The sequence below is a fragment of the Mauremys reevesii genome, linkage group 1 (assembly GCF_016161935.1).
Source record: "Mauremys reevesii isolate NIE-2019 linkage group 1, ASM1616193v1, whole genome shotgun sequence".
NCBI lineage: Eukaryota > Metazoa > Chordata > Testudines > Geoemydidae > Mauremys > Mauremys reevesii.
Genome location: NC_052623.1, coordinates 191,505,525 through 191,526,401, shown reverse-complemented (window position 1 = coordinate 191,526,401; position 20,877 = coordinate 191,505,525). Strand labels below are relative to the sequence as shown.

The following is a 20,877-nucleotide window of genomic DNA, read 5'->3' as shown; positions in this document are numbered from 1 at the left end:
ACAACTTAAAGGGCCCTGATTTTCAGAGAGTGGATATTCAGTTCTTTCTGAAAAATGCATTTTAATGCTTTGGTGATGCTGAATGCCCAATTTGGGTTATATTTGAAAAAGAGACCTAGGCACCAAAAGAAAGAAGTTGACAAAAGTGTTGTTGGCATATAGGGGAGTAGTAGGACCAACTAGTTAGCAAAGTGAGTTCTCAATTGTGTTTGTGTTTTACTTACAGAACTGCAAGCTTTTCATGTGGATGATATTTATGCCATTATGGCTGAGGAATAAATATGCTTACAAGATGAATCACATAGGATGTGTTATGTTTCATATAACAACTTCTTTGTTGTGTTTCCCCCAGCTTCCATTTTTTACAATTGTTTTCCCTTCCTCTCTCTTCCTAGAAAAAAAAATTATACTTTGGGATGGGGAAAATATCACAGTCCTGATTCCTGCTTTCCCAATACAGTTGAGAAAAAAACAACTTGTATATTTTACACATCAAACATGTAATGACACTGTACTGTACTCCATTCACCCATTGGTCAGAGAACCCACCCTGTATATACCGGACAAGTCAAATTTTGCTGCATTCACCATATATAATGGGCTGCAAAACCTCATTGACCATACACATCCTCTCAATACTGGTCTGAACTCTCCCTCTACCAGGGGAAGGGCAGCTATGAGTTAAAGACCTTAAAGCTAAAATTAGTATCCACAATATGAGGGGATCGATGTGGCTAAAGGATACACATTGCATATGGAACATTAATTGTGAGTTTTCTCACTTTCAAAAGTGCTTTAGACAACTCTGATGTTCTAATAACATTTTGCTAAATGAATGTTTAATTGATTTACAAATACATTTTATCTTGTGAATTTTACTGCATTTGAGTTTTGTGCAGAATATTTCTTACAATATATCTTTTTTCTGCAAGTCAGTAAATGGGTAAAATCTTTATATATGCTACACACATTTATCCTAGAAAAAAATATAATCCCCTATAGAAACGTAGATTCATTTGTGTTCTAGTCATAGGGAGAAAAAATGCATAAAATCAGTGTATTACAATATGCTTGGTCATTCTGTGGATGACATAATCTCAGTTACCTACTAAAATGTACTAGGTTGGTTTTGGTTTTTTTTTAAATTTTGCAAACAAAACAGGAATTAATTGAAATTTTAAATTGTTAATTTCTTTTGACCCAAAAATGAATTTGACCCAATTTATAAATTAAATCTAAAATGTACTTATTTTTATGAAGAAATCTGGTGAGTTCAATTCAGATTACTCTTAATTTATAGTTTATATCTTATATCTTGTTCTGCATTTGAAACTATGCCTTTAGTGATACCAGTGCAACCCAACTGCCTTCAGATTATGTGCTTGTAACATCGTCAATAAATTTATGGTGCAATTGACTTGAATGTAACAATTCTGTTGATGTAGCTGAAGGGACAGAATCTAGCACTTCTGTTAATTTTGTTGGTCCTGTAGTACTAACAAGAATAAAACAGTAAAATCTATTTTTTGTCTATAAAGTCAGCAGGTATCACTTGGAGCAGATCTTTTGAATAAGGTGTTGCCATTTCTCAGTCACTTCTCAAAAGTATACCCACACTTTAACAATGAAATTACTGATATGTACTTTCAACATTAACTCCAGGTTATAGTTGGGCTGAGAATTTCCATCTGTCATGCTCTTCTGCCTACAGGTCACCACTTGTCAGAATCCTAAGAAAGTAAAGTAAAAAAGAGATAACCAGTGTGCTTTCTCTTTAATCCTTAGTTATCCTTTTCCCTTTCAGCACCCTCCTTGATAGGTATGGTAAGGAAGGACTGGGCTTCCCAAAACAGCATTGCCCTCTCATGGCAAGAGCCTGATTTTCCCAATGGAGCCATTCTGGACTACGAGATCAAGTACTATGAGAAAGTAGGTCTTGCTTAGAACATCAACCAAATAAAACCCTACAGAGCAGCATGTTATATATTGAAATATCTTTATAGTTTTTAAACTTGAAAACTTGTTCTCACTTTATTTATCCCATATACAATCATTAGGTTTAAGTGTTAGTTTTGTTTTGTACTGATCTATTTATGTTTTGATTTGTCGTTTTATGTGAGATTTGAGAACTAGAAAAAAACAGATATGCACATCTCATGATGCCACATTAGTGAGGTTTATAAACACTGTTAAATGTATGGCCCCGTTGATGTGGTTTCATGTATAGATTGCCATGATATTGTTGATATAATACAATTATGATAAATGTCATTGTGATTACATTTTTTGTGGTCTGACTTAGCAACAATCTCAGGCCAAATTACACAGTACACATTTCTAGCTACGGGATTAGCAAAGAACAGAGAATATTAGACTAAATACAATTGCATTGTTTTTAAGATTAGAAAGAGAGATGAGAACCACATAAGTGGTATTCATGTCAGAAGTCTGAACCCAAAATCTTCAAGCCCATTTGAGCAAAGGTGCACACACTTCCCTCACTCCAGATGTAGATGTGCACATTTGTAAGTACAAACTGGGGTCTGCTTTTGCTCATGTCCATTCTGTGCACATTTGCACACCCCAGTTTGAAGAATAGGCCTCGCTACAGAATAAAAGTTTGTGGTAATTGGTACCTTCATGCTTTGAGAAACATCCAGGAGTTTTCAGGTATCTGCATCTCAACCTGCCAAACTAAGGAGATAATAATATTTCCTTTTCCTTTTCCTTTTCTAAGAAGCACAAAGCAATGAATGGAAAGGAGAAAAGAGTCCTGAGGAGGAAGACAAAGCAGAGACAGGAAAAGGGAGTTATATTTTTACTTTGTAAATATCTGGTCTTCTTGTTTTTCAGTCTGAGAAGTTCTGAGCCTGCAGTTCTGTGCACAGTTATGCTGTTTTATTAAAGCTAGAATTGAGAAAAGCCCAACAATTGAAATTACTTGGATTGAAAAACAAGTTTCACTGTTTATCTTATTTGGTAAACAAACCAATGAGGCCTGGAAAATTCACAGAATCGAGGGATCCTCAAGGATCTATTACATAACTTTTCCCATGTCGCTTCCCTATTATGACTTGAGCTGGCACTTGTTTTATTTATCAACAATAAAAAAATCTGACTCTGAATTAGAAAGATAAATCTATTAAGAGACGTTTTGGCTCATTCCACAGATTGGCCATCAAAATTTTTGCAAGGATATTAAGTTTTAAGCACTATATTTACACAAACTCATTGGTAGATTATACTCTGAAGAAAATACAGTGTTACTGAGCAACTTGGCACAGGATTCCTCTTTAATAGTGTCAATAGGACACTAAAATCTAGCACTGCCTAAGGAAGTTGACCTTTGCACAGTAGAGTCACATGCTTCATAGTCCTAATAGGTATATATACCTCAAACAAATCCTGTCCAACCCCATATAGGAAGCACCATTTTCTTTTCTAGTCCTTCAGAATGCATCAGGGGTATTTTTCTACTATAAGCAATTCTTTCTCTTACACATGGTGGGCGGGAGGAGGATTCGTTGCTGGCATATGCAGCAATTCTCCCAGTGGTTATTTTGCCCTTAGTGCCTTGCGATAGTCACTCATTGTACTGAATCAATAATTTTTTAACAAAGCACCTTTTGTCAATAGCCTACAGGAGACACTCTTTTGGCAGTACTAATTAGAAGGCAAACTGGGAGACAAGCAGGGGCAGCAACAACTGTAGAAAGATTATTAAGGGGGGGAAAAATATATGTTACAACTTTCTCTGAAACATCAGGCATGTACCACTCTTGCAGGCCAGATTCTGGAAGGAGACCAGAATCATGTGCCGTACTCTGATACTGAAATAGGAAATTTGATTTTATGCCATGTTAATGTTTTTATATAGAACCATAGCAATGTTATTTATATAGCACCTTTGGAGTACATTAGGCTTTGCAGACATGATAACGAATGGGTATAATGGCCAAATGCAAAGCAAAATTGTATGCTGAAATGAAGAGGAAAGCCCCTACCCCAAAACCAGCAAATACAAGTGTGGCCTTTACAAAAATCGATTTTTCTCACCCTGAAACTCCACAGAGTACAGTTACTAAAACCCCAGAAGAGCAATATTACAGTAAAAGCTGTGTTCTCTGGCACTTTATCAACCGGAAAGCTCTAGTAACTGGCATTTCTGATATTCCCCAATACAAATCTTCAATCTAGTAACCGGGACTAACATACTGCCCAGGAGGTTATGCAATTGCACATTCTGCACTCTACTTTTATGCAAAAGAGACGGAAGTCAAGTAAGCAAGCTGATATCAGGGTTTTATTCAAAAAAGCAGCTTCCAGTGTGCGTCATAGAGTCATTACAGATTCAGCCCAATCTCCTACACCTTCTACATCTACAATGATAATTTATGTTGATAATGATGACCCTGAGGCACTGCAAGATCCTGAAGTGCCTTCTGAATCACCAAAAAAAGATTAAATTATGTTCAGTATAGTTTTAGTGTTAAGTGTATTGATAGTGATCTGGGTGTATACCATACGCTGCCCATAGTGATATGTAGTGTCATAAGATAACCTAATGTATAGAAAACATTACCTGTATACACCTAAGTGCTTCAAGAAACCAACCACTCTGCAGTGCAGTACTGCTACTGGATTGGTGAATACCTGTATACTGTATTTTATATTTTATTCATTTTATTGTATTCTAATTCTTTGAAATATGGTATTCCTTTGGTAAAAATATAACTCTCAGTTAACCGGAATATTTGATTAACCGGCATCCCCACACACACTCCCCCAACAAGCTGGATAACAAAGTTTTTACTGTAGAAGGGAAGTCTAGAATCACAGAAGCTTCTCAGCAGCATTTGGTTGTGGAAATATCAGCAGTCAAGTTCTCAGCAATCACTACAAGCCTGAAATGGGACTGTTGTCATAAACGTGTAGAGACTGTGGAGATCTGACATAGCAATGTGAATAATGTTACCGCATGGACATCATTGTATTGTGAACTTCGAAAATTGTGGCCAGCATTCTGATTTATGCCTAATTGGAGTCTGAAAAAGAGTTTGGTTATGGTATCTTACTGCCCAGTTTACTGTGGGTCTCTCTTAAGTGGAAAGACACAGTTCTAAGACCTCAAAATAAGCCGGTCCATCAAACCTAAACTCAAGACAGCAGAGAAGTTTTGTACAATAAATGTGAAGTTCTCACTATGCAAGGAAAAAAAAGTTTTAAGGAGACAATAAAAATGCATATAGTGATGCATAGTTCCCAATTAATCTTCATTTGCCCCAGATATTGCTATAAAGACTACCGCAAATAAGAATGGAACAGATATTGCAGACTATTCTTAGGTTTTTTTCCTGTATGGTATCCTATTTGCCTCCCATTCGTATTAGAGGGAAGACTGGGTTTTTCCCCCACAGACACTGCAGAACTGAGTGCCTCCACTGAACACTCCTGTATTTGAAAGCAGCATCTAGAATCTGAGTTCATCTGAATAGCACAGTGTGTGACAATAGTTTAACTCTGTGAAACCCCGAGGATTTCAGCAGAATTATTGGATAATTTTTTATTCCTTTTAAAAGTAACAGTTTATGTTCCCTGGAGCTTTCTTTGGTGATTTTTGGGAACAGGCCAGAGAGAAATTCTAGACCTCTATAGGGAGTTCTGCATTCATTTAACTATAGCCACCAGGACTTCCTCAACCCATGAATAAAACTTCTTGTCCCTCCCGTGCTTCTAAGATTGCTCAGAAGATATTGGAAGCTTTAGTACTGGGATCCCAATGGAATTTTTCCTGTTGAGGCCAAACTGGCATGTGGTCCAGGGGTTTTCACCTCCTCACAGCCTCTGAGAGGCACAATTGGATTGAAGGCAGTAAAATACAGAAGTTCACATAATGCTATTAAGATCACTGACTTGTCGGCACTTGCAGCCATTGTTCAGTGAAAGTAGAGGCTAAAAGAGCCAGTTCCCAGAGGTAAATGAAATCTGGCACTATGCTGTTGGACCTTTTTGAGAACTTAGCCTTATTGAGGGAACAGGAACAAACCATCCCATTGTGCAGAAAGAATAGCAAACATGGCAGGCGACCAGCTTGGCTTAACAATGAAATCTTCGGTGAGCTTAATCACGAAAAGGAAGCTTACAAGAAGTGGAAACTTGGACAGATGACTAGGGAGGAGTATAAAAATATTGCTTGAGCGTGCAGGGGTGTAATCAGAAAGGCCAAAGCACACTTGGAGTTGCAGCTAGCAAGGGATGTGAAGGGTAACAAGAAGGGTTTCTACAGGTATGTTATCAACAAGAAAAAGGTCAGGGAAAGTGTGGGACCCTTACTGAATGGGGGAGGCAACCTAGTGACAGATGATATGGAAAAAGCTGAAGTACTCAATGCTTTTTTTGCTTCAGCCTTCACAGACAAGGTCAGCTCCCAGACCGCTGCACTAGTCAGCACAGTATGGGGAGGAGGTGAGCAGCCCTCAGTGGTGAAAGAACAGGTTAAGGACTATTTAGAAAAACTGGACATGCACAAGTCCATGGGACTGGATGCAGTGCATCCAAGGGTACTGAGGGAATTGGCTGATGTGATTGCAGAGCCATTGACCATTATCTTAAAACTTGTGGTGATCAGGGGAGGTCCCGGATAATTGGGAAAAGCACTAAAATATAGTGCCCATCTTTAAAAAAGGAAAGAAGGAGAATCCAGGGAACTACAGACCAGTCAGCCTCACCTCTGTCCCTGGAAAAATCGTGGAGCAGGTCCTCAAGGAATCCATTTTGAAGCATTTGGAAGAGAGAAAGGTGATCAGGAACAGTCAACATGGATTCACCAAGGGCAAGTCATGCCTGACCAACCTGATTGCCTTCTGTGATGAGATAACTGGCTCTGTGGATATGGGGAAAGTGGTGGATGTGATATATCTTGACTTTAGCAAGGCTTTTGATACGGTCTCCCACAGTATTCTTGCCAGCAAGTTAAAAAAGTATGGATTGGATGAATGGACCATAAGATGGATAGAAAGCTGGGGAGATTGTCAGGCTCAATGGTAGTGATCAATGGCTTGATGTCTAGTTGGCAGCCAGAAGAAATTTGATGAGGTTCAACAAGGACAAGTTCAGAGTCCTGCACTTAGGATGGAAGAATCTCCTGCACTGCTACAGGCTGGAGACCAACTGGCTAAGTGCCAGTTCTGCAGAAAAGGACCTGGGGATTACAGTGGATGAGAAGCTGGATATGAGTCAACAGTGTGCCCTTGTTGCTAAGAAAGCTAACGGCATATTGAGTTGCATTAGTAGGAGCATTGCCCCTTTATTTGACACTAGTGAGGCCACATCTGGAGTACTGCATCCAGTTTTGGGCCCTTAACTACAGAAAGGATGTGGGAGATTTGAGAGAGTCCAGCAGAGGCAATGAAAATGATTAGGGGGCTGGGGCACATTACTTACGAGGCGAGGCCGAGGGAACTGGTCTTATTTAATCTGTGGAAGAGAAAAGTGAGGGGGGATTTGATAGCAGCCTTCAACTACCTGAAGGGGAGTTCCAAAGAGGATGGAGTTAGGCTGTTCTCAGTGCTGGCAGATGACAGAAGAAGGAACAATTGTCTCAAGTTGCAGTGGGGGAGGTCTAGGTTGGATATTAGGAAAAACTATTTCACGAGGAGGATGGTGAAGCACTGGAATGGGTTACCTAGGGAGGTGGTGGAATCTCCATCCTTAGAGGTTTCTAAGGCCCAGCTTGTCAAAGCCCTGGCTGGGATGATTTAGTTGGGGATTGGTCCTGCTTTGAGCAGGGGGTTGGACTAGATGACCTCCAGAGGTCCCTTTCAACCCTGATATTCTATGATTCTATGACCTCATGCTCAGGGCAGAAACCTGACATATTGGCAGACTGTGGTTCCCCACACAGGCTTGTGGCCTCTTATCACTCACCCTCCCCCACCGCCCACCTGCACCCTTGTATATTGGGAGTTGTGAGGAGAGAAGTTTTCACAACTGAGCTGAGTCTGTGGGGTAGACAGGGCAGTTATTGTTTGGTTCTAAAGCTCTGTAGCCCTCGCTGGAACCTGGCATGTGAGAGCAGGGGGTGAGCATTATAGTGCCCCTCCCCAGTGTATTACTGATAACATGTCAATTAAACCCATCCCATGTGCCTGTCCTTCATTGGGCTGCTTGTCCTGGTCAAAGGATTATAAGGTTGGGGTCAGTCTGGCCGGGGGTGGGGGGGAATTCTGAAAATCTCATTCCAAGCTTCCACTACTGTGTGATAGAAAGTTTTCCTTTGCTTGAATACTTCTGTGATATTATCAGCTACAGAACATCATGCACCTGAAACAACAGTGTATCTTGAAACCTGGCAAATTCACACATCTTATTTCTAGTAGACAATAAATCATTCCAAAAACTGTTCATTTAGCAACATTTGTCACCTTAGATGATAAATGAGTCTGCACAGAGACAAACAATCCATTAAATGTTTGACCCTAGAAATCCAAGAGGTACTCAGCAAAGAAGCTCTTGATATCCCCTGCTTCACTGTCCTCAGAGGCACTAGACATTTGCAAATTAAATCTTTTAGTACGATATGCCTGGTATCAGTCCATATGATTTCATATGGATTTAACACTGGGTATTGCCCACATGTCTGCCTGATCACCATATCTGGGATCGGGAAGGAATTTTCCCCCCAGGTCAGATTGACAGAGACCGGTGGGTGTTTTGCCTTCCTCAGCAGCATGATGCAATTAAAGACAATTAAAGTAAATGGTGGATTCTCTGTAACTTGATGTCTGCTGTTGCGCAGCGAGACTCACTGGTACAGCACCTCCTGCTGGTCGTCTCAGGAATTAGCTCTTCCAGCCCGGACTGCCCTCTGCAGGCCGGTGGCTCACCTGTCGCTGGCCCCTGTGTCCCTCCCAGATCCCAGTGCCCCTCTGCCTCAGGGTTCTGCCCTCTGCAGTACCCCCCCAGTCTCTGGATCTCCCCTCCCAGGGAACCCCCAACCCTCTATCCCCACCTTACCTCAGTGGCTACTGCCAGTCACCATCTAGCCCTCCGGCTCACTGGGGCAGATGGCAGTCTGTGCCACTCATCATTGGCAAAGAGGGTTTGGACCTGCTGCTTTTGCCTACCCTGGGGTGCACCTCTGCACCCCCAGTACCTTTCCCAGCCTTTAACAAGGCCTGCAGCCTGGGGGTTTTCCAGGCTGGAGCTCCCCAGCACTGCTCCACTCTAGGTACCTGCTCAGCTCCCAGGCAGCCAGGTCTGTCTCTCTCCACAGCTAGAGAGAGACCCCCTTAGCTCCTGGCTCACAGCCCTTTTATAAGGCCAGCAGTGGTCTGATAGGAGCCCAGCTGATTGGCTCCTAGGGCCAGCCCTTTTCCAGGGCTGTTTTAATCCTTTCAGGGCTAGAGCGAGGTGACTGCCCCGCTACATCTACACTCCAGCATTCTTTCAAATTATAGAATTCGAATTATACGGGTTATAGAATTTAATAAATAAAAGAGAGAGAGTCATTGAGTAGTATGGACCAGGGGAAATTAGTTTTCAGGTGAGATTTTGAGGACAGAGCTGTTACTTTATAACTACTTTTTATTAAGCTGATGAAGTGGAGAGATAGAGCAAAGCATCAGGTTTAAGGAATTTTGAGGGCAATATGACCTTGATAATTTTCCCATCAGCCTGAAGTTGTATTGACTTTACTCACATAAGAAATGATTCTCCACTTCAAAATCAAATATTTAAACAAAATTTTCCATTCCTTTGAATATGTGATTTATAATGAATAAACCTGAATGTGGACAGTAACATTCATAAGATCAGCTCAAGGTAAATAATTTTTGTAGGAGCAATGTGAAGATTAAAAAACTTAAAAGGGGTATTTTTTTAAATATCACTGGGCAATAAATATTAAATGTCAGGATTAGTTACAAATGAACAGGTGGGAAATTGTTAATGAGTCAGGAAGTTTCTTCCGAAGTGCCTGCATACAAGTGTGTTATGCAGAATTTAAACCACTTTGAAAAGTGTGTTTACATATTATTGTCCAAAAATACTTCTATTATAGGAATTTTCTATTAAATTCTGAGGATATGAACACTCAGAATGTGTGCTCAATATTCTTTAAAAGTCATAGAGTGTGTGCACAATAGATTATGTATTCTATATCCTGAGTCTAGGAAAGCTGCATACCACATGAATATACATGGGGTTGTAAATTGCTATTGTGCGACTTGCCACTTTTCCAAATCCATCATAAAGAATAGATTGTACAGTTTTAAGCACAGCTCTGCACTGGAAATGTTGTAGAGCTGCACCATGGAGCTCCACAGTACATAGGGAAGTGCTCAAACGGCTCCATATGGCCTGCCAGTTCTCCTCCCCTCCACCATGTGCGCTCTTGGGGAAGTCAGAAGGGATAGGTCTCTGCATTCGCTTGACTGCAGAGACTACAGTTGTGCCCACCCATTATGTCCTTCCTGCTCTCTCACACACACACTACACCTACATGAGGGACAGACAGAATTTTACCCTAAATACTTTTCAAAATGCTTTATAAATGTAGTCATTATAGTGTAGATAAAGGAGCTCTCTAAATTTCTGGTTTAAGGAGGTTGATGTTAGTAAGCTACAGTCATGTTATTCTCTTTTGTCCCATAGCCTCCTGCCCTTCTGAGATATCTACACCACATTATGTAGCTCACTTGATTCTTTTCAAGTCTCTCATAGTAGTGAATAGTTTAACAACAAAAGCTTTTCAATTATTCTTTTACATAATTTGAGTGAGTGAAAAATGTTAGGCTTGTGCAGAGGCTACCACTTTGCAACTAATACCATATTTCCCTTACCTACTAGGGTTGCCACCTCTTAGGTACAAAAAACCAGGACATCGGGGATGACTATGAGCCTATAAAATTGGACAGCTGGTAGTGTGTACTGTGTACCTTGACAGATATCCCTCTTTTGAGGGACTATCCTTGGAAAACAATGGATAGGTGGCAGGCAACCCTGTTACTTACCAGCAATTGCTTTCTGTATTCAGGCTATGACTTTATCTTAGATTTTAAAATTAGGAAGAATACATCCATTTAAAATTATCCTCAGAATTTAATAGAAAGCATCCATTAAAAAATATATTTTTTATCATAGCCACATGTGCTAGACACTTCATAATAGACATAGGAAGACATGCACCCTACCCCAGTGAGCTTACTGTCAACAGGGAAATGGTGAAAGTAATACAGATGTGCAGTAGTTTGATTTCGGTATCTGGCTGTTATAGTGGTTCAATAAACGGTTTTTATGTATAATAAGTATGAAAGATATAGGGTAGTGAATATTATTCTTGTTAAGGACGGGTAGCCAGTTCAGCAAAAAGGGTCAGGCCCACACAAAGTTTTAGAGTGTAAACAATTTTCACCTTATTATTTTAAATCGTCTAAACTCTGTACTTCTTGGGTCTCAGTGGAACCAGAAGTGCCGACGTAGAGCATGTCTACACAGTGCAGTAGTGCTCACTAGTGGGCTGTAAACTCTGTTGCCCACTAATGTGTTGCACTCTATTTAGACCCCAAAAGGTCTCCAGTGCATATTAAGTGTAATATGTCTACATAGACGAGTGAATGTGCCACATGTTGGTGTGCTTTAGAATTCACATCTCACTGGTACACATTGCTGCATGCTGTGTAAAAGAACAATATTTCTGCTGCGGCCAGAAGCAGGAAACATAAATCTCATGAGATAACCCCATTCTCATGAGAGTTTGAGTGTTTCTGCAGAGCCAAGAATTCTGAATAATTTGGATTAAGTACATGAACTTTTGAACACTGATGTAAAATCAACCTCTAGACTTCCTGCAGTTGACAATAGTTCAAGGAACTGATCAGCATTCTCACCACAAGCTTCATGAATGTTCCTTGCTTTTTCAGCATAAGGAAGCACTTCAAAACCACTGGCAAATAAACCACACCTTGAGAATTTTAAAAATAATTACTGCAAATGTGCTTTGGGAGATAAACCATTAAAACAAAATTGCCTAGCTAATTCTAGTATAGTGTGTGTGTTTAGTAGGCTTTTCAATTTCCCTATTCTGCTGTTATTAATGTAGATCCCCAAGGGAAAAACTATAAGAGCTTAGATTCTCAAATGAGAAAAATCTAGGTCTCAGCACTGTTGCAAATGAGAGTGAATAATTATGAGGCTTCTCTGACCAGATATCATTTTTGCCTTTGGGAAAAACCCAGAGACCTTACAGCAGCCATTATTAATGACACAGATATAATTACTATTAGGAGAAAAGGAAATCTAGCCTCTAAATATCAATTACAGACAGCCCAGGGTTCTATCAGAGAGATTCTGCACTAGGTCTTCTCCATTAGCTGCCTCGGTTTGTCTGTCCTCCTAATGGGTTTCTTCAATTATTTAGAGCTAGCTTCTAAAACTTTGTATTTAATAATAAAGTGGTCCAGAGAGCTATTACTATTATCATTCCTGCTGAAGCAAAGATCTCACTGAGAAATATTATGCTGTTTAAGCGATCTTAGTGGATATTATTTAAAGAAAACATCACTCAGTGCTTGCTTTTCCAGTGTTCCCTTCTGTAATCAATACTTTTTTCTTTTTTTTTAATATGACAAAAGCATTGCACAACAGTAAGAGACATAAATGTAAAAAAAAGTGCATGTAATACTTTTGAGTGGGTAATCCAAAAATAATGAGGAGTAATCAGCTCTTTACATTTGATTGTTATTCCAGTGTGTTTACCTTCCATTGGCAGATTTAAAAATGACTATGACTCTTTGATCATAACTTTTCGTAAGGGAATAATGGTAATGAGCTGTTTTACATTTCATTTCTGGATCTTTAAATTAAACCCATAAACCTAATAGACTAGATATTCAAATGTTTCACATCTAAAAACCAGTTGTTAGCCACAAGTGTTTTTCAGGCCCCTGCTCTAAAGATTTTGGATTGAAAAGTATATGCAAAGACAGGTTACAAATCCATAAATACAGCATTACACAGCTAGTTCAGTACTAAAAAATAGCAGATGATAGAAGTAGATTGCTAAGAAAAGTTGTGCTCAACTTCCATTCTACCCAAACAATGTTAGAAGCCCATGCTTAAGAAAAATAGTTTACAAATAATTTAGTAACACAGCATGAATACTATAGTTAACTATACTCATCAGCTGTTAGTGTGAAGAGTTCAGATAAATAGGTTAAAAAGTTAAAATATACAGCAGCCTAGTATCTTTCAGATCACACTAAGGAACATAGGATGAAAAGGACATTTTGGATCTCTGTTAAAGATTTGACACATCAAATGCATAGAGGAGACTAATATAATCTTTTAAGCAATAGACTAATTGAACATACCAATTTAGACACTGCTGTATTATGAACTAGTTTTTGTTTATTTTCCTTTTGATATACAGGTGCATGGGCTAGTAGTGACAGGAACTCACCATCTTGAAAAATCAGGCCACTTATTTCGGTTCCTGAATATGGATTTAAGAGACTCATTTTGGATAGCCAAGTTTAAAAAATGTTGGCCTGTATTCACCAAAAAATGGTGAAATGTCAGTTCCAGAAAGTATAGAGTTAATTATGTAATTGCACAGCTACCAAATAATGATTATATAGACAAGTATAATTTCTTTCCTTACAAATTAAATGCAGTGTTTGGAGACACCCACTATGTTGAAGACTGCTAAGTAATTAACCTAGGAACTGAATAAACTTACATAAAATAAGAACTATCCTGAACCTTGACCAAAATCTTTATCCTTGAACATAAACCATTTTGAAGACCAAAGCTGGTTCACTGTTTTCGTAAAGCACAATCAGTTTGTTGCCTCCAAAATCCTCCTGCCCCTGAAACTATCATCATGGATTCATAGATAGAGGCCAGAAGGGTCAATTATGATCATCGGGACTGATCTCCTGTATAACAGACAGTAGCATTTCACCCAGTAATTCCTATGAGCCCCATAACTTGTACTTATTTCCAGTTTTAATATTATGTCTTTGTCTAAACTAAAGCACATTCTAGTATGTTACTTTCTCCCTGTGTAGTTTCCTATAGACTTCATTCAACTTTCCTCTTAACCTTCTGTCCCCACTCCAACTCCATCTTTCTTTTCAGTTCCACTGTCCTAATCCAGCTCTCTTCATACAGGCAGCTCAATTTGTTTTAGTTTTTAAGTTCTCCCTTTTACCCTAAGCCCAGTGACACCATTTTCCATTTCACTGTGCTTCTTTTTCTGGTTCATCTTCAAACCTCTCCAGTTTCATAGACCTAAATTCTGTATTTCCCCTAGGATACCCTTTCTTTTTCTGATATCCAAATAGGGCCATTTTAGCATCTTGGTATTGTAGAATCAGCTGCTACCTCAAAGATCTCATAATTTCCAGATCTCACCCACCATCATGTGTGCACAATGTGTTCTGGCGTACCAGTGCCCTGAGGAACTTTGGAGTTTTGGAATATGCTGACATTCTGATGTAAAAGAAAGCGCTGTAGGAACAAAGATTAGAAAATAGGACTCACTGGGTCCAGTTGGTTAGAACCAGCCAGAGGGCTAATTTATTCAGAGAACAAAGAGTGGGGATCAAATTTTGGGATGTGAAAAGCACCTGGTTTATTTGGAGTGAGGGAGGCACAAGATTGGGAAGCTGCGCAAGGTGAGACAAGATCTCAGAAGAGAAACTGATAAACATCCTGACTTATCCATACCCAGTCAAGTCTCTTCATTGTCCGAGGTATGCCTGTTATTCTAATACTTATTATCAAGAAACTAGAACCATTGTCATCCCAGGCATTTCCTCCCAGTTTCCCCCAGTTCTTCACTTCAGTTATTTTACTACTTCAGTAGATTGGACGTACCGAGAGAACAGTGGCGAGAGACCCCTGTTCTCCTGAATCTAGTTTTGCAGCCACGAACTCCCCCTCATATAGGACAAATTGTTATCGTTTCATCCTGTAATATTTTTCACAGCCAATAACAGACTAGATAACTACATGAACCCAGGCCACATCTTAGATTAAGCAGTGATGCCAAAAGCAAATGTACTAAACCTGAAGCCTGCTCTTTCATATCCAAAACAATCACACAGCGGGCTGAGGATATAGGACTCAGAAAGGAAAGATGAGATCTTCCAGAGTGAGTCATTCCCTTTTCAGTGTAACAAAATGAAACATTTTATAGCACCATATATTTTTAAATAAAAGAATAGACCTGTTCAGTTATTTTTGTTAGTGCAAGATTATGCATTAAATAGGGTTTCACCTTTAAAGGCTTGGTTTGGTTAACCAACTCAAGCACTGAGGAAAGCTGCTGACTCAGTATAATTAAAAAACTCTCATGTAATTCTGTTATGATTGTCTTATTTAAATCAGAAAAGCTAATGCTGTTGATTTAAAGAGCTAGTGTATAGAAAACTCTCTCTTGTAAAGATTTTATTTTATTTATTTTTAAATGCATTGATATTAATAGTTTCAAAGTGCCCTTTCTCGATGCTCTTGTCACGGAGGCTGAGTTAACAACCTCTTATTATGTACTCCTCCCTGAGTTGTTACTAGCTTTATGGTCTTTTGCAGGAATACACCTGCTTCTCATAAAAACATTTATGTTGCTGCAGAAATTGATGCCTCTTGTATTTGCAGTGACCTTGTACAAACTACATTGATTTTAAACCTTGAGGAAAAAAAAGGATTTCTAAATAAAATGATCATGTCTCCCTTTATACACTGCCACAAATACTAGTCTGTTGTAGCATTGTAGTAGCCATGCTGCTGAACTAATAGTTAAGGAGGCACTTCCACTTTGAAAATCTGATTTCATGTATGTATAAGTTTCCTAAAAACAATTCTTTCATCTGAAGTTTTCCACACTTGTGCTCAGCTCAAAGTTGTTTTCTCTGAGTTTTGTAAGATTCAGATGGGGCACTTTTTAGTTTTATAAACACACAAAACCTTGGATTCCCTGCTTTAAAAGAAAAAAAATCAGTGTTTGGTCTGGTTTTGTAGGGAGGAAGTTGGGGGGTTGTTCTTTTAAACGCAAACTTAACTAACTTTAAAGTGGCTTATTTTTCAAGCTTCACATTTGCTGAATGAACTTACTCCTTTAAGGAGAAAAAAATCCTTTGAGATGTCTGAAGAAACTTGGTTTATCAATAATGAGACAAATTTATCAGTGATGTAATTCCAGAGGCACAGTGGAGTTATACCAGAGATGAAGTTGGCCCTGTGAAGCTAACCGAATTAGAAAATCATGCATTAGATATTTACTGGTTTGTAAACAATGTATTGAGATTTGTGTAGCTGGAGGTGTCTGCCTAGTGAAATGCCTTAAATTGAATCTCTCAGGGCCCTCCCTGCATCTATCTTCCTGAATCTATCTTCCTGAACTCCCTTACTATATTTATTGGAATGATTGCACATTAAATTCAAACTTCAGTCATTCTAGGAATTTGTGCTATATACCCTACAAAGCATATAAACTTTGAAACCACTAGCAAGAACTCTGGAAGAAATTCTCTTAGTGCCCTCATATCACTTTAAGATGACATCAGAAGAAGCCACCTTTGCCCATACATTTCAGATTTTGTACACATTACGTGTAGGGCCATGCAGCTAAGATCTCTGTGATAATGGACAAAATAGCAGTTAAACACAGAAAAGGACTACTAGACTAGATAACCTACCTGTCAATGCAGGAATTCCTCATAATGTATAAAAACAACAAGGAGTCCGGTGGCACCTTAAAGACTAACAGATTTATTTGGGTGTAAGCTTTCATGGGTAAAAAACCTCAGTTCTTCAGATCCATGGAGTGAAAATTACAGAATCAGGCATACATATATATTGGCACATGAAAAGAAGGGAGTTACCTTACAACTTGTTTTGTCCAGTCTAGTTTTAGATGTCACAAAAGCCTGGGCATCCATCTTTTCTTTTTGGAGATTATTCCAGAGCCAACAGGAAGTTTTTGCTGATATTTAGCCTAAATTTTATTTCTCATTACTTTTCACTGTCCTATATAATTCTTCTCCCTGTTATCTTCACCAGTCTTAGCAAGACAGGAGATAATATAATATAGGACCACAGTTTATATTGGTGGTTAGCACAATCTATGCAACCTGGTAGATTAACTTTTTGCTTTATATTTCAGAGGTAGTGACTCACGAGTATACTCACAAGTTGTTGAAATGTATATTAAATTTTATCAACATTATTCTAGAGTCACAGTTACTACTTTTCTATGTAAAGGAAGATGTCTGAGCTAAATCATTTCACATTCAAAAAAATCAATGTTAAAAATGAAATGCTAATCACATAAAAACCATGAGGACAGATTTTTCTCTATTACAGCATGTAAATCTGGAACAATTCCATTTGCATCAGTGGAGTTACTCCAGATTTACATCATCTTAACTCAAAAGAATTGGGCCTATGATATCAATAAAAGTACTTGGTTCCGGCTGTTTAAGTAGCCAATTTAAAAGAGAGTTAACTTGGTATGCTCTACTCAATTCAGAGTTCTCTTCTGTGTGTTTATGAACCATCAGAAAGTAGCCAGCTTAGCTTTAATTATGTCTTGTTGATAGATAATATTGTAGCACTAGGGAGCTTCTCCATAGCTTAGCAGGTAGGAATAGTCTCTCTGGCAAAGGAAAACAAGAACGTATTCATAAATCTGCAGTGCTGAGAAAGTAAAAAGGTTATATTGGTGTGGATGTTTAAAGATAGACAACTAATGATCTCAAGAGCAGCCCAGTCATTCTCATATGTCCTCCCACCTTGAAAGCCTAGAATTATTAAAAGGGAGTGAAATGAGGTCTATATCACAGAATGTCTTTGAAGCAGTATAACATTTTTCAAAAAGGCAGGCATAGAAATGCACACAGTATATAGAGCAGCTAAAATTCTTTGTCACAGCTGTAGAGTAATGGGATCCTGAAAACTGGTACAGTAATAGAGGTGGATTCAAAATCCTCAATCCAGCCACCCATGAACATTGTGGGGATTCAGAAATCAGACAAGCATCTACAGATGCACAAATGAAACAAGTTACCATAGGCACCAATCGAATATTCTGACTTTTGTGCATCTCTCACTTACTTTTGTGTTATTTTGTAATTTGTTTGCATTGATACCTATTTGAATATTAACAGTATACATAGAATTGTGCCCTCACATTAAAACTATGATGCTTCTGTAAGTCAAACTACAGTACCTGCTATATCACAACCACCATTTTGGATTCCTTCCTCTGAAGAGTGAATCTTCATTGTTATATTGAAAGTTTGGTTTTAGTTTTAAATCCTTACTTAAGTTTAAAATGTCTCCTGATTGAGGTTGAAATAAAGAAACTGAAAACTTGTTATGCCCTGCCATGTGGGAATGCATCAGTTTATATACACAGCATTATTATAGTTACATGAATTGATATTGCTAGTAGGCTAATGTAACTTAGAAGGTTCCCATCCGTTTGTCACAGCAGTTTAGAGAACTGTCGGCTATTTGGCTTGGAGCTATTTGGCTTGGAGCTATCCTTTTTTGTTATCTTCCTTCTAGGATTTTTCACCTGCAATTTGAAAACTTTATTAACCAGTGACCTACTTTCCATCTTTACCTAGAAGTGCTATGTCTCTAAAGCACAATATTATGTGGGTTTTGTCTCAGGTGTGCTGCTGGAAAAAGTTGCTGAAAAGATAAGCCAAAAACAGTTAGGAAAGTGTTAAAAGTAGACAGGGAAATATTTGAGTCATAACATTAAGATATTTTTTTTCTGAATTGTATCAGACTTCCCCAAAAACTCTACATTGTGATGAAATGTGGCATAAAGATATTACAAGGGGACTGGTTTCTCTTTGAGGAAATTAGGGTAAAATAAACTGGGTTCATTATGGGAAGTTAGCTTCAACTGCAGCTATGGAACAACCACCACCATGTTGTAATAAAGTATCTTAAGTATTACTGTCTGTCATGCTAAAAACGAATTCGATCCCTCCAGTGCTTTGATGAACCTTTGGTTTAAGTACTCATGGTTCTGAACTCAGAATTTACTCCAAAATGATGAGTTTCACACACTCAGTACTAAGTTCAAAATCTCCACACACATATCTTCTTTTTGGTGGTTCTCTGGAAATTTAAGACTGCACAAGTGCTTTATAAGCAACTCCTCTGTCAGCTTTCCTTCTCTTCAGTATTAAACTATCCTTCTGTCTCATTTTTGCAATCAAGCAATGCATATGTATAAAAATGTAGTGCTCACACCTGAAAACTCTTATTCATTCTTGTTCTCCCACAGGAGTCAGTTGAGTTTTTCACCAGAGTAAGTGTTGGTAGGATTGCACCCGAATAGCAGTGAGGGGCTGGGGAGCAGGGCCGGCGTTAGTAAGTGCGGGGCCCAATTTGAACATTTTCAGCGGGGCCCCGGCAGGGATGACTAAAAAAAAAAAAACACGTTAAAAAACCCCTTTCATTTCTTCCATGTATTATTTACTTTCCATAACTATATAAATAATAACAACATTATATATTATGTACATTGCGTAATGTATGTGGATGCATGTTAACCCGACCTAAAGTTCTTGATGCCCCCCCGGGACACCTGCCCCATCCACCCCCCTTCCCTGTCCCCTGACTGCCCCCTGCCGCCCCATCCAACCCCTCCTCTCATTCCTGATGCCCCCCTGGGGCCCCGGACCCATCCAACCACCCCTTCTCTCTGTCCCCGACTGCTCCTGGAACCCCTGCCCCTGACTGCCCCCCACTGCCCCATCCAACCCCTGCTCCTTCCTGACTGCATCCCCGGGACCCCTACTCCCATTAAATCCCCCTGTTCCCTGCCCTCTGACCGCCCGACCCCTATCCACCCCCTCACAACCCCCCAAACTCCCCTGCCCTCTTCCAACACCCCCTCCCTGCTCCCTGCCCCCTTACTGCGCTGCCTAGAGCTGCTCGGCCGGCTCCGGGTCCGGGCCGGAGCCGCTCGGCTGGTACCAGGCCAGAGCCGGCACCATGGGGCCCAAGCCGGGCCGGGCCAGAGCCGCTCGGCCGGGACCGGCGCCGCGGGGCCCGAGCCAGCTCTGCTCGGCCAGGGCCAGGACTGGACTGGGGCTGGGGGCATTCGGCCAGGGCCAGGCCAGGGCCGGAGGTCCAGGCAGGAGGGAGCCACTCAGCCGGGGCGGACTGGGCCGCACTGCACCTCTCTGGAGCCCTCCTCGCGGCCTCCCCGCCCCGCCCCAGATTACCTGCCCCTGCTTGTTTCCAGGCTTCCCGCGAACATCTGATTCGCGGGAAGCAGGGGAGGGGGAGGAGAAGGGGGCCGAGCATTCAGGGGAGGAGAGGGAAGTGAGCTGGGGCCGGGTGTGGGATAAACAACTGCGGGGCCCGATTCAGAGGAATCGGTTGAATCGGCCTAAGCCGGCCCTGCTGGAGGGTGAGGGAAGAACAGATCTGTGCAATAGTTAATTTAACAAAGCACATGATTTGCATTAAAATCTCTTTATTGACTTTTATGTTGTATTCCAAGATAAAGATGAGACAGGAGAACCCAGCTACAGAGTACATAGAATGATACGGTTGGAAGGGACCCCAGGAGATCATCCAGTCCAACCCTCTGCTTAAAGCAGGACAAATCCCCAGACAGTTCTTTTTTTTTTTTTACCCCAGATCCCTCAGTGGCCCCCTCAAGGATTGAACTCACAACCCTGGGTTTAAAAGGCCAAAAGACACCATAGTGTTTCCTACTGCCTATTGGACTCCATGTTAGGTCATGTGAACTTGTCAGTGCTTCTATTTCATAGAGTCATAGGACTAGAAGGGACCTCGAGAGGTTATATAATCCAGTCCCTTGCACTCGTGGCAGGACTA

At 40.1% G+C, this 20,877-nt stretch overlaps 1 protein-coding gene across 6 annotated transcripts in view; it reads left to right on the top strand.

The window, feature by feature from the left end:
- The window catches only part of EPHA6 (EPH receptor A6), an 855,214-nt gene that overhangs the window by 599,402 nt on the left and 234,935 nt on the right, over positions 1 to 20,877 (top strand). For all 6 annotated transcript variants that reach the window (XM_039534481.1, XM_039534488.1, XM_039534472.1 and 3 more), the window contains one exon: positions 1,805 to 1,929. In XM_039534481.1, coding sequence (XP_039390415.1) covers positions 1,805 to 1,929 — 125 coding nt within the window. The remainder of the gene's footprint in view (positions 1 to 1,804; positions 1,930 to 20,877) is intronic.